General features: G+C 41.5%; 1 protein-coding gene across 6 annotated transcripts in view; it reads left to right on the top strand.

Moving 5' to 3' along the window:
- scn8ab (sodium channel, voltage gated, type VIII, alpha subunit b) overlaps positions 1–13687 on the top strand; it is a 48515-nt gene that overhangs the window by 16885 nt on the left and 17943 nt on the right. For 4 of the 6 annotated variants that reach the window (XM_051414342.1, XM_051414344.1, XM_051414343.1 and 1 more), the window contains exons 7-15: positions 2315–2536; positions 2750–2813; positions 5180–5321; positions 6310–6516; positions 6604–6885; positions 9859–10215; positions 11486–11618; positions 11921–12159; positions 13437–13610. In XM_051414342.1, the coding sequence (XP_051270302.1) occupies positions 2315–2536; positions 2750–2813; positions 5180–5321; positions 6310–6516; positions 6604–6885; positions 9859–10215; positions 11486–11618; positions 11921–12159; positions 13437–13610 (1820 nt within the window). The remainder of the gene's footprint in view (positions 1–2314; positions 2537–2749; positions 2814–5179; positions 5322–6309; positions 6517–6603; positions 6886–9858; positions 10216–11485; positions 11619–11920; positions 12160–13436; positions 13611–13687) is intronic. The other 2 variants (XM_051414346.1, XM_051414347.1) reach the window with 1 other exon arrangement.

The following is a 13687-nucleotide window of genomic DNA, read 5'->3' as shown; positions in this document are numbered from 1 at the left end:
CACACACACACACACACACACACACACACACACACACACACACACACACACACATTCACACACACATACTCAGTGTACAGTACAATAAGCTCAGCCTCCATCATATAGTGCTCATTTGTGCTCTGGGCTAAACCAGACCGAGGGCTCGCTCGGCACTGCAAGGCTGGGAGAAAGGGGTGTCTGGGATGGGAACGGTTCTTCTGTTAAGGCAAGGTCATCATCATGGTTTACACACACAGGTGATGCTGACACAGAGTCAATTCCTTCAGCCTTGGCGTTTAAATGACCTGCATGCCACCTCTCATTGCCCCTCCCCCCAGCCACCAACTCTTCGTCGCCTGTCCTTTCTTTCTCCTCTTCACGTCCTGCTTCCTTGACTGAGCCCGGTTCTGTGCGCTGTTTGCTGTTTGTGGTGCTGCTGTGTTCAACTGATTTGTTGGATGTAGTACAATTATTAACTGCAGTTTGTTAGGAATGTTCCCATAAATGGACACAAGGAGTGAAGGGAAATAATAATCCCATGATACAATTTCTCTTCTCCAGATGGATCCTAAATCCAGCTGTAGTGCTGTCTGTTCGACCTCAGCGGAAAATGCTTCAGCCAATGAAGCTATTTATAACACAGTTCTATAGAACTGTTTGCTTATCTGGGGTAGTTAATGTAAACATGTGTCTTTCTGATGGAAACATCCCACACAGCTGCAGTGTTGTTTTGTGTTTTATGAAAAAAGAAAAAAAAACTTTATGTGACCTCTATAGCTGTGGTTCTTGAACTTGAATGCACTATCATAGTGGAATCACTGTGCTGTTATTACATACATGGTCATGTCTTTGATTTGATTGAATGTTTCAACAAATCACAAATGCACAAATCTGCACTAAGTACACGTATCCCACTAAAAGTTTAAATTTTAGAGAGACTGCAAAACTACTGATGTAGTATGTACATGTGCTCAGGTGATAACCAGCTGCCAGGTAGAGTTAAATCTATGCACAATATTTTCTCCAGAGGCTGTAAAAACCAATGGAGACAAGGTTTCTTCTCCCAGGAGATGTGGAGATGCAGGAAAATATGTTCTTTTGCCTCTGAGCTGCAGCGTTGTACCTGCAGACAATGACTGGAGATATTAAGTCCCTACAATAACACACACAGACACACACAGGCTACATTTTTTTATTACCTTTTTGGAATACCTGTGCCATTATTGCACTGTGCTTATATATTTATGTTTGGATATCAGAGAATTCCAATTTCTTCGCTAAATATTTTCCACACCCCAACAGCGTTCTCAGCTTTTATCTCTGAGCTCTGCTGTAGGCTCTATTGTCCTGTTAGTGTGCAGTAGCACAATTTTTATGAATTCAATGAAATGACCAATTAGATAATGCTGTAGTTACATTATACATCAGATATCTTAACATCAGTACAAAAAAAAATCAAGCAAAATAATAAAGAGCTATATTTAACAGTTTAAACATAAACTTATTATTCTCAACATAGGCTACTCCACACCAACTCACACCCTTGTGGTTGCTTCAATCATTTCTGTTAATTTATTCTGTTTCGTATCAGCAAATGTGAAGATAGCTGTTAACCCGCTATCATTTTACATCAAAACAAAGGCCCTATGTGTCAATTGGGATTACTTTTGTATACTGTTGTTGAGGTGTTAAAATTGCAGTGCCTGTATATGCTTCAGTTGCAGGTATTAAGTGCTAAATACCCACAACATGGCTAGCAACTATCTGAATAATTAATTAAAAAGAGAGACAGCCTTAACTACAGATTTCCATCAAGGCAGGAATAACAACAAAGGAAACAACAACAACATATACCAGCTACACAATAGTGTTATACTATAATGTACAAGACACACTGAAAGTCAGTTTCTGGTGTTGAGGCTTGGCAGTGCTAGGCGTAGGTGGTTGAGAAATAATTCTGATGCCTGCCAAGTTTAGATTTATATAAGTTCCTGCACAGTACAGAGTTAAATACAGTATTAGATATATGTTACCTAACTTAACTTCTTTTGTGCGTGACTTCAGTCAGCTCTGAATTTCAGCTGTAAAACCAAACTCAGCTTTTGTACTCTTGCTGGGCCAGAAAAATTGCAATTCTTTTTATTTGTGTCTATCTGTGTGTGTGTGTATGTATGTGTGTGTGTGTCTGTGTCTGCATTTGAATTTATATGCTCGTGTGTATGTGAGTTTGCCTGTTTTCATGTATGTGCATTCGTGCACATTTGTGTGTGTGTGTGTGTGTGTGTGTGTGTGTGTGTGTGTGTGTGTGTGTGTATTGTATATTAATTGACAGGCCTGAAGACCATTGTGGGTGCTCTGATCCAGTCTGTGAAGAAGCTGTCAGATGTGATGATCCTGACCGTCTTCTGTCTCAGCGTCTTTGCTCTGATTGGACTCCAACTCTTCATGGGGAACCTGCGGAATAAGTGTGTAATCTGGCCAATCAACATGACAGAGCAGTACCTGGCAAATGGCAGCAGGGGCTTTGACTGGGGAGAATACATCATGAATGACAGTGAGTGATTACCTGACACCTAGACAACTAGTTGCGCATAAGTGCATAAATGCTACATAACAAAGTTTGTGTATCTTGGTAATTCTTTTCTCTTTGTATTGTTTTGTTTTTTATCTTGCTGATATAAAAAATTAACAGACAAATGCAGGTTGCACACAAATTTTGCTCATTGACTAATGCAAGTAACTGTTCTGCTCTCTGTTTATTTCATAGCTAATTTCTACTTCCTCCCTGGTCAGCTTGATGCTCTACTATGTGGAAATAGTTCTGACTCAGGGTAAGTCAGTGCTTCACTCAAATGCATGCTTACATATTTATGCTTTAATGTTCTCAGGTTCTGTTGTTCTTTCACACATCTTGTGATGCACTACACCCATCATCTGTGATGTATCAAGGGGTCATTCCGTGTTTCCGGTCTTTCAACATCAGACACCCTCGCCCAGACCACCCGGCCAGGGTTTATCAGTCCACAGCTTGTGTCCAAGCAGAGTGTGGATAGAACAGGTCACCAGTCTTCATCCAAAGCCATCTTGATACCTTCACCATCAGTGATAGTCAAGTCAAATTTATTTATATAGCACAAAATCACAAATAACTATTTGTCTCAGGGGACTTTACAATCTGTACAGTGTACGGCACCTTCTGTCCTTATACCCTTGATTTGGGTAAGGAAAAACAGCTTGCCTGCTTTTAACAGGGAAGAAAAGGAAGAAACCTCAGGAAGAGCCACAGAGGAGGAATCCCTCTCCCAGCTCCCAGGATGGACAGACATAGTAGTAATAGTCATCGCCCAAATCCTTACAGAACAGACAACAACAACAACAGAACAGCAAAATCACAGTATATACAAATTACAACATTGGGCACCTTCAGGTGTCGCCAAGTGGGACCTGACCTGCCATATGACCTGCTCACCACCACCTGTAAAAGGACAGGTCACACAAAGAGAGAAAGAATAAGAGAGAGAGCTAGAAAGAGAAGAAGAGAAACTCACAAACCTTAGGGGCTCGTGGGAACAAAAACAAAAACTGAGGGTTAGATAAATTCAGTGGTTATTAGAAAGTTTACAGTTTCATTCTTGTCGGCAGGACAGACATGGAGTATAAGTACTAGGGTTAAAAGATTCATTTAGACCTAGATCGACTCACAGAGAGGATAATGATATTGCTGATTGCTTTCTTCCTGTGCTGCCAAGGGACTGCCACAGAACAGCAAGGTCTCTGCGACCTTCCTGTGACTCTGATCAACTGAGTGACCACTCCTGTGTGCTCAATGCACTGTGACTCCTCTTTTGAACTGAGGCGTCAGTGTAGGAGTTCTTCAGGAGGTACTCCATCAGGCATCCAGCATCAAAATATGTCTATCTGAAAAGTGAGATGGCACTTGCATTCTCCTCCTTTAGAATCCAGACACCCTCTGAAAATCTCCACATCTGGGCTACCGTCCCCCTCCTCCAGATCACCTTGAGGATTCCTGTGTTAGACCTATGTAAAGCACTCCACTAAAAGCTGCGCCCAAGCTTTTTCTAGCATTCTGTTGACCTCCTGGATCTCCTTCAAGATTGTCTCTTTGGTGTTGAGCTTGATTCGTCTTAGTCACAGTCTTCCAAGTCTTGGTCCCTTTCTACTTCGCTTTAGGTGTTGTGAAGGTATTGGTCAATCTTCTCGTTGGGGCAGGTAGCCAGGTAGCCACTTTGCTTCTATCCATTCAATTTCTTGGTAAAGTCAAAGGGGTTTTCCATGAATGCCACTTTTTGTCTCTGCATTTCCTTTAAAGCCACTCTGCTATGCATAGAATGATTAAATTCTTCCTCACAATGTTCCAAAGATCTGCTAAGGTGGTCTTCTCATCCTCCCTTTCTCCCTTGTACCACTCCTTAACTCCAAACCGTCTCAGCAGAAATATTGACAATAATGGTTGACATTAAAAGGTGATTCTGATCTGCATCATTTATGGCTGTATTTTTAAAGATCCCTTTGATGTCCTCATTAAACTGGAACTGGTTAACTGCAGGCCACTTGGCCCGTCATTGTTAAGACATTCTTTGGCATGGAGCTTGTGCTGGTTCCTTTGCTTTGTGGGGTGACTTCAGGAGGAACTCGGCACTCACACCCGTCTCAAGCATCTCATTTTGTTCTTGTGGATCTTCAAGCCACGCAGATTTTGCAGAATGCCACGTACACGATGAGATGTTAATTAGCATTGAATCAAGAAATTGGTGTTATAGATACAAAAACAGGGTCATTATAGTAAATATAGAGCCCACTTTTCAACAACAAACTATTTTTGCAGTTTACAAAGTAAATAATGGGTACACGTACACACATTTACATATACATACTATTTAGACAGTCTTATCAGTCAATTATGTATTCATAATTCATGAGCCAGACTTGCTTGCTTTTGAAAAGGTCATGAAATGTTTAAGTATCCTATCAGTATCCTACTACCTAACTACCTACAGTGTACATAAACAAAAAACACACTTACTAAGACTTTTTTCTGGCTCATTTTCATGGTCCTGTTGTATCTTAGACTGCCAGTGATGCCTATATCTTTATTCCCAACTGTGATGATGCTGAAGTGGCCCATTTCAGTCCTTTGGTAAATTACAGTTTTTGTATTCCTGTGTGTTTGTTTTAGACGTTGTCCAGAGGGCTTCTCATGTATGAAAGCTGGAAGGAACCCCAACTATGGTTACACCAGCTTTGACAGCTTTGGATGGGCTTTCCTCACCCTCTTTCGCCTCATGACCCAAGATTTCTGGGAAAATCTCTACATGTTGGTAAGGCAGTGTTTTCTTTGATTCCTCTGTCTCTTCTCCTTAGTCTCAAATGGACACATAAGTGACCTACTGTATGGATGTATGGAAATCTTCTTGCACCTGATATAGAAACCTATATGAAAGCCTCCCTAGTCCTACCCAGAGAATTAAAACACCCACTTAGCAGTGCTAATGATTTTGTACTCACTTCATCATGAAAAATATATACATCGTCATCCTAATACCTGAATGAATCAGCAAAAGTGCATTTCAGCAACTCTCCCCCTCAGTTCATATGACCTCTGTATAAAAGGAAAGGACAGCTGATTAGAAATACTGTATCTAAGAGTGTGTGACTAGCCACTAGACTGCTGTTCTTCTTTAATGCCAGGAAAAAAGAATTTCTGAATTCTGAAATATGTCATTTGCATTTGTAATGAAGCAATAAACAAATGTGACTTCAATTTTGTTAAATGACCTTTATAACAGTAATATTCTCTAGACCAGCATGACACCTCCGTTTTCTTTAGTCCTGTCACTTGCTGTTACACAAATGCATGTACAAAATATATAACATGTAATGTTAAACTGCACTAACATGACACATCATTTTCATCTTCCTCCTCTTCCAGACCTGCACCACCGCAGCCATAATAGTTTCACTTCATTTGGCAAATAGGCCAGTCACTGTTTAGAGTGTGTGTGTGTTTAAAGCTGGGAATTCCTGCACTCTAGGGCTTCTTTCTTGTCTGGAGGTTTTCCTGGAAAAAGCCATGAACCGGATATTGAAGCACCAGCAATGCTGACACAACACACATATACATGCATACAGTGCCTCTGACAGAATAAGAACGTACCACAAAAAAAGACTCTCATAAACACAAATCTACAGTTTTCCTAAGCTGCATTACATTTATATCTTATAAAATAGTATAATATGTCTTTTTAAAAACATGTTCCATTTTAAGTTACCCAAAATGTCTGATTGCTTTGTGTCTGTATCTATTAGACTCTGCGAGCTGCTGGGAAGACATACATGATCTTCTTTGTACTGGTCATCTTTGTGGGCTCCTTCTACCTGGTAAATCTCATCTTGGCTGTGGTGGCCATGGCTTATGAGGAGCAGAACCAGGCTACAATTGAGGAGGCGGAGCAGAAAGAGGCTGAATTCAAGGCCATGTTGGAGCAGCTCAAGAAACAGCAGGAGGAGACACAGGTTGGTCTTACACTCTCTCTCACATACATAGACCTTTACCTGTCTTTCATAGTTTATGATTATCATTTGTCTTTTTTTCCCCTTCAGGCTGCTGCCATGGCAACATCTGCAGGCACTGTTTCAGAAGCTGCATTAGAGGATGAAGGAGGGGGGCACTTGTCCCGCAGCTCCTCTGAAGTCTCCAAGCTGAGCTCCAAGAGTGCCAAGGAACGTCGCAATCGCAAGAAGAAATGGCGTCAGAAAGAGCAGGAGAAAGAGAAGGGAGACAGCGAGAAGGTTGTCAAGTCTGAGTCAGACGATGGCAGCAAGAAAAGCACCATTCGTTTCCCAGGAAGCCGGCTGGGGAGGAAGACATCCATCATGAACCAGGTACAGTGAACCAGTAAAACTATACAGTAAATGCAGACTGCTGGTTGACTCACAGTAGCATACATCTACTGATGTCTGAACACATTAGTGATTTTCCAGGAATTGTTGGGTGTTTGACGTCTTTCACCATCATCATCATCTCCATGTGACCCAGCTGATGTAGATTAGGCCTCAGATTGTGTCCGGAAGGCAAGTCAGCTACGTCCTCCCCATGGCTCTCCTCTCTTGAGCCAAATCCATCTTGAGGCTGTTTCTGCTACTTCAGTGGTATCGCTGATGGTTCTCTCTCAATGATTAGTGCATTGTAAGCTCTGGCCAGAGATTGGTCTGCAAAGGCCCTGCATCCAACTTCAACAGGCAGACCATGCTCTTCAACTACATTGCCTGTACTTGGTGACCAGTCCCTCAATACTTAACGAGTTTCCTCTCAAGGGCTTTATCCTGGCAATCTTCTCAAGGTCTCGTTTTTCTCCAGATGACCAGGCCCCCCTGTTGTTTTATGGACACCACTATGCATATTCTCTCTTCCTCCGTTGCCTTCACCTCCTTCTTGATTCTCCCTGGTGCTGTTGACACTGGAAGTTGGGAAGCATCCAAGTCCGATTCTCCCTTGGGTAACCACTCTCATGCTGGACCACCACCCCTGCTTGCCACTTTCATACAGTCTTCATCTCAATGTCAGCTTTTGCCGCTCCAGGGTCTGCTTACTCCCAGTACTTAATCAGTTCTCTGGTTCTTGCAACCTTTAATTTCTCCTTCAGATTTGAGTAGTGACTGTGGAGTTTGATGCTGCTCAGATTTCTTGGTAGCTCTCTAAATAGTTCACTTCAATAGTTGGGTGTGGCACCTTTAACACCCAACAACGAGTGGCCACAGGATTCTATTCTATTCGCAACAAATTCGCCTCCCTTCCTCCGTTTCATTCTTCTCCACCATAAATCAGCTGGCTTTGAACCACTGGGTCCCCTGCTCCTGTGCTAGTAGTGTTTACTCCCCGCCCTTCGAGCTCCCAGTCTGAGTACAGACAACTAGTAGGACCTGGTGACAAGGCACAGCTCCTGAACAGTATTTAACATTGTTTTTTTGCAACTATCCAGATAATGAAAATTACATCCAAGTAAGATTCTTCACATCGTCTAACGATTAAGTCGACTATTACGGGGCAGCCCTAGTACCACGTCTTGACTGGTCCATTGATTTCAGTTAGCCCAACATCCGGTGCGATAATGATCTTTGTTCTTCTGTGAGCATCTCAGCTTACCACTGTCTTTCTGTCCCAGCAGCTAAACTTGAAGGGATTGACAATGACTGTGGTTCTCTTCTGACGTTTTTAACTGTGGCATCTACGGTGCTACTTCGGCTGCTGAACAACAGTGATGTTTGTCCTTAGCACTCTTGTCAACAGAGCTAAAGCTCTGTGCTCCTCTTCTCCTGCCTCCTTATAGTCCTGAGCTCCTGTCTGATGTTGCCTACCTATGGTTTTTGGAGTAAGGCTACTTGATTCCTCTGCCCTCCTCTACTCTGAACCTTTCAGCAAGTTCATTGTGGTGATCATGGCTTGAAGTTTCTTGTCTGGCCCCTCCTGTGGTTGAATGTGTGTTCCTCCTACTTCCATCTTACAAATCTTGCCACATGGGCATCATCTCTTCAAGATGTCACTCTCATGGTTGTCAACGAAAACATCTTCTTATGCTTTTAGACACACTGTCAGTGATGTCCCTGGAATTGTTGGATGTTTTGGGTCTTTCAGCATTGTACACCCCCTCCATTTAACCCATTTGAGGTTGGTCAGACCTTAGCTTTTCTCTAATTGGCAAGTTTGATCCATCTGTCCTTACCTTGGCTCTCCTCTCTTAAACCACTGCCATATTGAGGCTCTTTCTGCAGCTTCAGTGGTGTCTTCTACTTCTCTCTCACTCAGTGCCCATCTTAGTGTACGCTCTGGCTAAAGATCAGGGTGCATCCTTGATATACTTTGGTCTCTAGCTGCCTTGCATGAACTTACTGACCAGTCTGTCATCCTTTTCAAGTTTTCTCTCAAACATCTCATTAAACACAGTCTTGCTGGTGACTGTCAGCTCCAGCAAGATGATTTGTTTGGTGGCTTCAGGGGAAAGGATCAATGGCACACAAAGGAACATCATGTGAACGTGATGAAAACAGCCTTTATTAATGTTGTAATGTATGTTGGGATTTTCTGTATAACAATATTTGATGACCTTCAAACAAACTAAACTGCACTGTACTATTACTTTGAAGATAGAACAAAACAACTGACTAAACACCCAAAAAACATTCACTGGGCTGCAGTTATTTTCGTTCTTTAATTTATGAGTTAAAAATATGAATACTAAACTTCATTTGCCCTATAGGTCATTTTATAAGTTAGTTGTGGTTAGGTTCCTACAAGTGTGATTACTGTATTCTTGTGGTCTTCTTTACAGAAACAACAAAAATAGCATAAATTAAAAGGAAAATACTATTAATTCATGAAATCATCTGAACTTTATTTTTGCATAATTTCATTGTATATCATAAAAATGCATTTCTTATGTTGTAACAGTGATTGAGCAATGTCAAAAGCTCTCAATTTCTCTCATTGTTGTTTCACTAATTTTGTGATAAACACCTGGTTGGGTACAAGGAAACTACTGTAATAGCCTTCATATCTGTATGTAACACAAAAGCTAGAAATCTGTCTGTTTTGGGGCAGTCAGAGAAGTCCAAATTTTACACCTTACAATATATTGCTACACAAGAATGAATCCTGTATTGTCATGCTGTCTGCCTTTTTCTGACATACTTCCCACTTGCTTAAGATTATAATTTTTTCTCTGTATTTATTCTTGTTAACTCTGCACCCCACTTGCCCTCTTCACCTTGTCAACCCTTTTTATTTACATGTCAACTAACTCCAGCTGTTTTTAATAACTCCTCAACTCTACCTCTCTGCATCGCTCTCTCCCTCCTCAGTCACTACTCAGCATCCCAGGCTCTCCCTTCATGTCACGCCACAACAGCCGGAGCAGCATCTTCAGCTTCAAAGGCCGTTCCAAGGACATGGGCTCAGAGAACGAGTTTGCAGACGACGAGCACAGTACAGTAGAGGAGAGTGAAGACCGTCGAGGCTCCCTGTTTATCCCTTACCGCCGCAACAGCTACAGTGGCTACAGCCAAGGCTCATCACGCATCCATCCCCTGGCACCCCACTCTGGAGGAAAGAGGAACAGCACAGTGGACTGCAATGGCGTGGTGTCTCTCATCGGCCCTGGGCCCGGCAGACGGCTTCTGCCTGAGGTGAAAATAGATAAGGCAGCCACTGATGACAGTGTAAGGAAGTCCATGGGACACCAATACAGTTTAGGCATGATGGTGGTGGCCCCGGTCTCTGCAGCTTCTCCTTCACAACCTCTTCCCCTTGGCTCTTGTTCCTCCCTAAACTCAGTAGCTCCCTTTTCCTCCCCTGGATATCTAGATTCTGTCTTATTATTTCATCTTACATTGCCACGTCCACCCTGATCTAATGCCCTTTTTCTGCTGCTCCTTTTTTAACAGCTCTAGAAGGCACTAACCAGCTGAAACAGCATCTTCAAAGTCACTGCCTTACCAGCACCATGATTATCATTTCATTGATTAATCTATCTAACAATTATAATATATCAGCCGCTCCTTGGTTCTCCTAACAATTCTATCAACAAACGTACTCATATACAGGCATAAGAAATAAACTAATATATCATTTTAGAGGAAATAAACACACTCCCTACTTTCGACACCCAGGCCCATACTGTGTTTTAATCCCTATTTTATATCCACCACTTTTTTTCTTTTAGTCTCTTTCTTTAACTTTCACTTTCATTCTTACTCCCTCTCTTTCCTTCTTGCCCTTATTTATTCCAAGCCACTGGATGGTGCAAGAACAAATCTGAAACTTTTTTCTGTATTTCTTCTCATTCAAGTTAGCATGGTAGACCCCTCTTTTATTCTCAAACAATCTACCTGCTTTTACGTTTTTACCTCTCTCAAAATGTAGCATGGTGTAGCAGCAAATGTCTTGAAATCCCCTTTGTTCTTGACCAGCATGCCATTGCATGCAGTTTAATGTTGTTTACTTAGGGGTTGTAGTTTAGCTATGTTATGCACAGGACACGATGAAGGGTTTAGAAGGGATACTGTAAATTCTCAAACAAAAGCCAGTACTTCAATAATTGCCGTTTACTAAAATATAACAAATAGAGAACAGGGGAAATAAAAAATAAAGACCTTTCTCAAATAATAGTTTGTTTTAATAAAGACATGGTTCTGTCCTCCGCTGTGTTAAATTAAGGCAACTATTTGAGAATTTATAGTATGAATAAGTGATGATTAAATAAAAAAAAAATCTGATAATTTTTAAGGATCATACATTGTAAAAAGGATTTGATGATCTAATGTGAGAAGCTGCATTCATCATGTTAGGTTTTCCGTTGTCTGAGCAGACTTATGGCATCATATATTGTTAAGACAGCGTAAGAGCATGAGATTTAATGTGTGATGTTTGCGAGTATGCATTCATGTGAGTACTGTCTCTGACTGACGTTGTGTCTATCTCTGAGTACAGACTACTGACGTGGAGATTAAGAAGAAGCATTCTGGCTCTCTCATGGTATCTGTGGATCAGCTCAACTCCTCCTTCAAAGGAAAGGACCGTGCCAACAGTCAGATGAGCGTAGTCACCAACACACTGATAGAGGGTACAGACAGTGCACGTTTCCTTTAACATGTTATCTTTCTTCCTTAGCAAGTTGTACGAGTTTTAATTTCATTTTCACCTTGTTGAGATATGATCACAATTCAAGCCAGCTGTGATCTAGATGTTGCCTTTTAAACTGTTTTCAATTACACCTCAAATTGACATTTTCTTCCAGATAAGGTATCCAGATACAGATGGTGTATTTTACTTACTAGGATGTTTATTGTGCAGTAGGCTTTCAGAACTCAGTCTTACTGTTTTGTTTTTCTCACCCTTTTTGGGGTTTTTCTTCCCCTCCTCCAGAGTTGGAGGAGTCTCAGAGGAAGTGCCCTCCCTGTTGGTACAAGTTTGCCAATGTCTTCCTCATCTGGGAGTGCTTTCCCATGTGGCTGAAGATCAAGCACATAGTCTACTTGATTGTCATGGACCCATTTGTTGACCTGGCCATCACCATCTGTATTGTCCTCAACACCCTCTTCATGGCCATGGAGCACTACCCAATGACTGAACAATTTGAAGGCGTCCTGGCTGTTGGCAACCTGGTGAGAAACTGCAGTTCGTTCTTTTTTTATATAACTACAATTTGTCTTTGTAAGTTCTTATGCCTGCGTAAACCTCATTATTTCTGTCAGGAGTTACAAAAGCATTGCAGTTTCAGTTTGCTCCGCCTACAAAACCTCAAATCAATACATCAATGCATAATTTGGTATGTGCACTTAAGAATACAAACGCATAGAGTATATAGTACGCTGATGGGATCTCATTAAAGATTTATTTCCATTTTAATGCAGACAGCGAGCCTGCTCCCCAAACTCTCATCACTCCCACTCTGGTCACTCTCCTGCCTGTGTTGCATCCTGCTTACTCTCTCTCTCTCTCTCTCTCTCTCTCTCTCTCTCTCTCTCTCTCTCTCTCTCTCTCTCTCTCTCTTTTTTCTGTCTCTCACACATACAATATAGGATTCATAATAATAAGCCTTGCCAGTGATCTGTCCAGCACTGGTTTGGCCAAGTACATATTAACCAAGTGTACAGACATTTTGATTTGTCTGTGTTCTGCTCTTACTGTCAGATATCACTGTTGCACATCTGTCTGAGGGCAGAGGTTTTGGCGCAGTGTCACTACTAAGACAGGAAATTAGGTCATAGGGATTGGCATGCTGTCAGGAGTGAAACAGGAACTGAAGTCAGAGGAATCAGCGTGATGGATGGTGCAGTATGAATCATTGGCTGTTCTCTGCAGCACTGATTGGGCACATGATTAGCTGTTAGGTGGACGACGAATATGGGAAAAGGCTCAGACTACTACGACTCCATACAAGTTCTGCTGGAACACGCTGCCACCACTCTATGACCTTGCCCTGTCAGAAGAGTTCTCACTCGAAGCAAATCCCAATTCATTTTTAATCAGCACTACATTAAATAAAATGCAATGTAAGCAAGTCAAGTGTTTTTCATTCTGCACGCAATTTTCCCTTAAGACTTTTAGAACGTTTTTTATGTTTGTAATGACATTATGGCATTATTGTTAGTGTTTGTTTTCTTTTTTACAATAATTTGACAGATTTAAAGTTGTTTTCATTTGTGTATAATCACCTGAAAATGAGAATTGTTGTGTTTTGTTTAAAACATTTACAATTCCTACTGAAATTTCATTGGTTTACAGTTAATTCATTGATAACTGTCTACATCCTCCCTTATCATGCCTGTTTCACCATGACATACGTTACATATACATACACAATTTCATGGGACCTTTAAATACTTTTGATTTTGTTGGAAAATTGTAAATTCATACAGTGACTGATGTGGGTCTACAGGTTTTCACAGGCATCTTTGCCGGGGAGATGTTTGCCAAGCTGATTGCCATGGATCCCTACTACTACTTCCAGGAAGGCTGGAACTGCTTTGATGGCTTCATTGTGACTCTGAGTTTAGTTGAGCTGGGACTGGCTGATGTGGAAGGTCTGTCAGTGCTCAGATCATTCAGATTGGTAAGTGGAAAAAACACTGGATTTACTTCTTCTGGCCCTCGTGTACAGGCTGTTGGAAAAAAAGATCTGAATTAAGT

Source organism: Dicentrarchus labrax, unplaced genomic scaffold, assembly GCF_905237075.1.
Source record: "Dicentrarchus labrax unplaced genomic scaffold, dlabrax2021, whole genome shotgun sequence".
NCBI lineage: Eukaryota > Metazoa > Chordata > Actinopteri > Moronidae > Dicentrarchus > Dicentrarchus labrax.
This window is presented reverse-complemented; position numbering and strand designations above follow the sequence as displayed.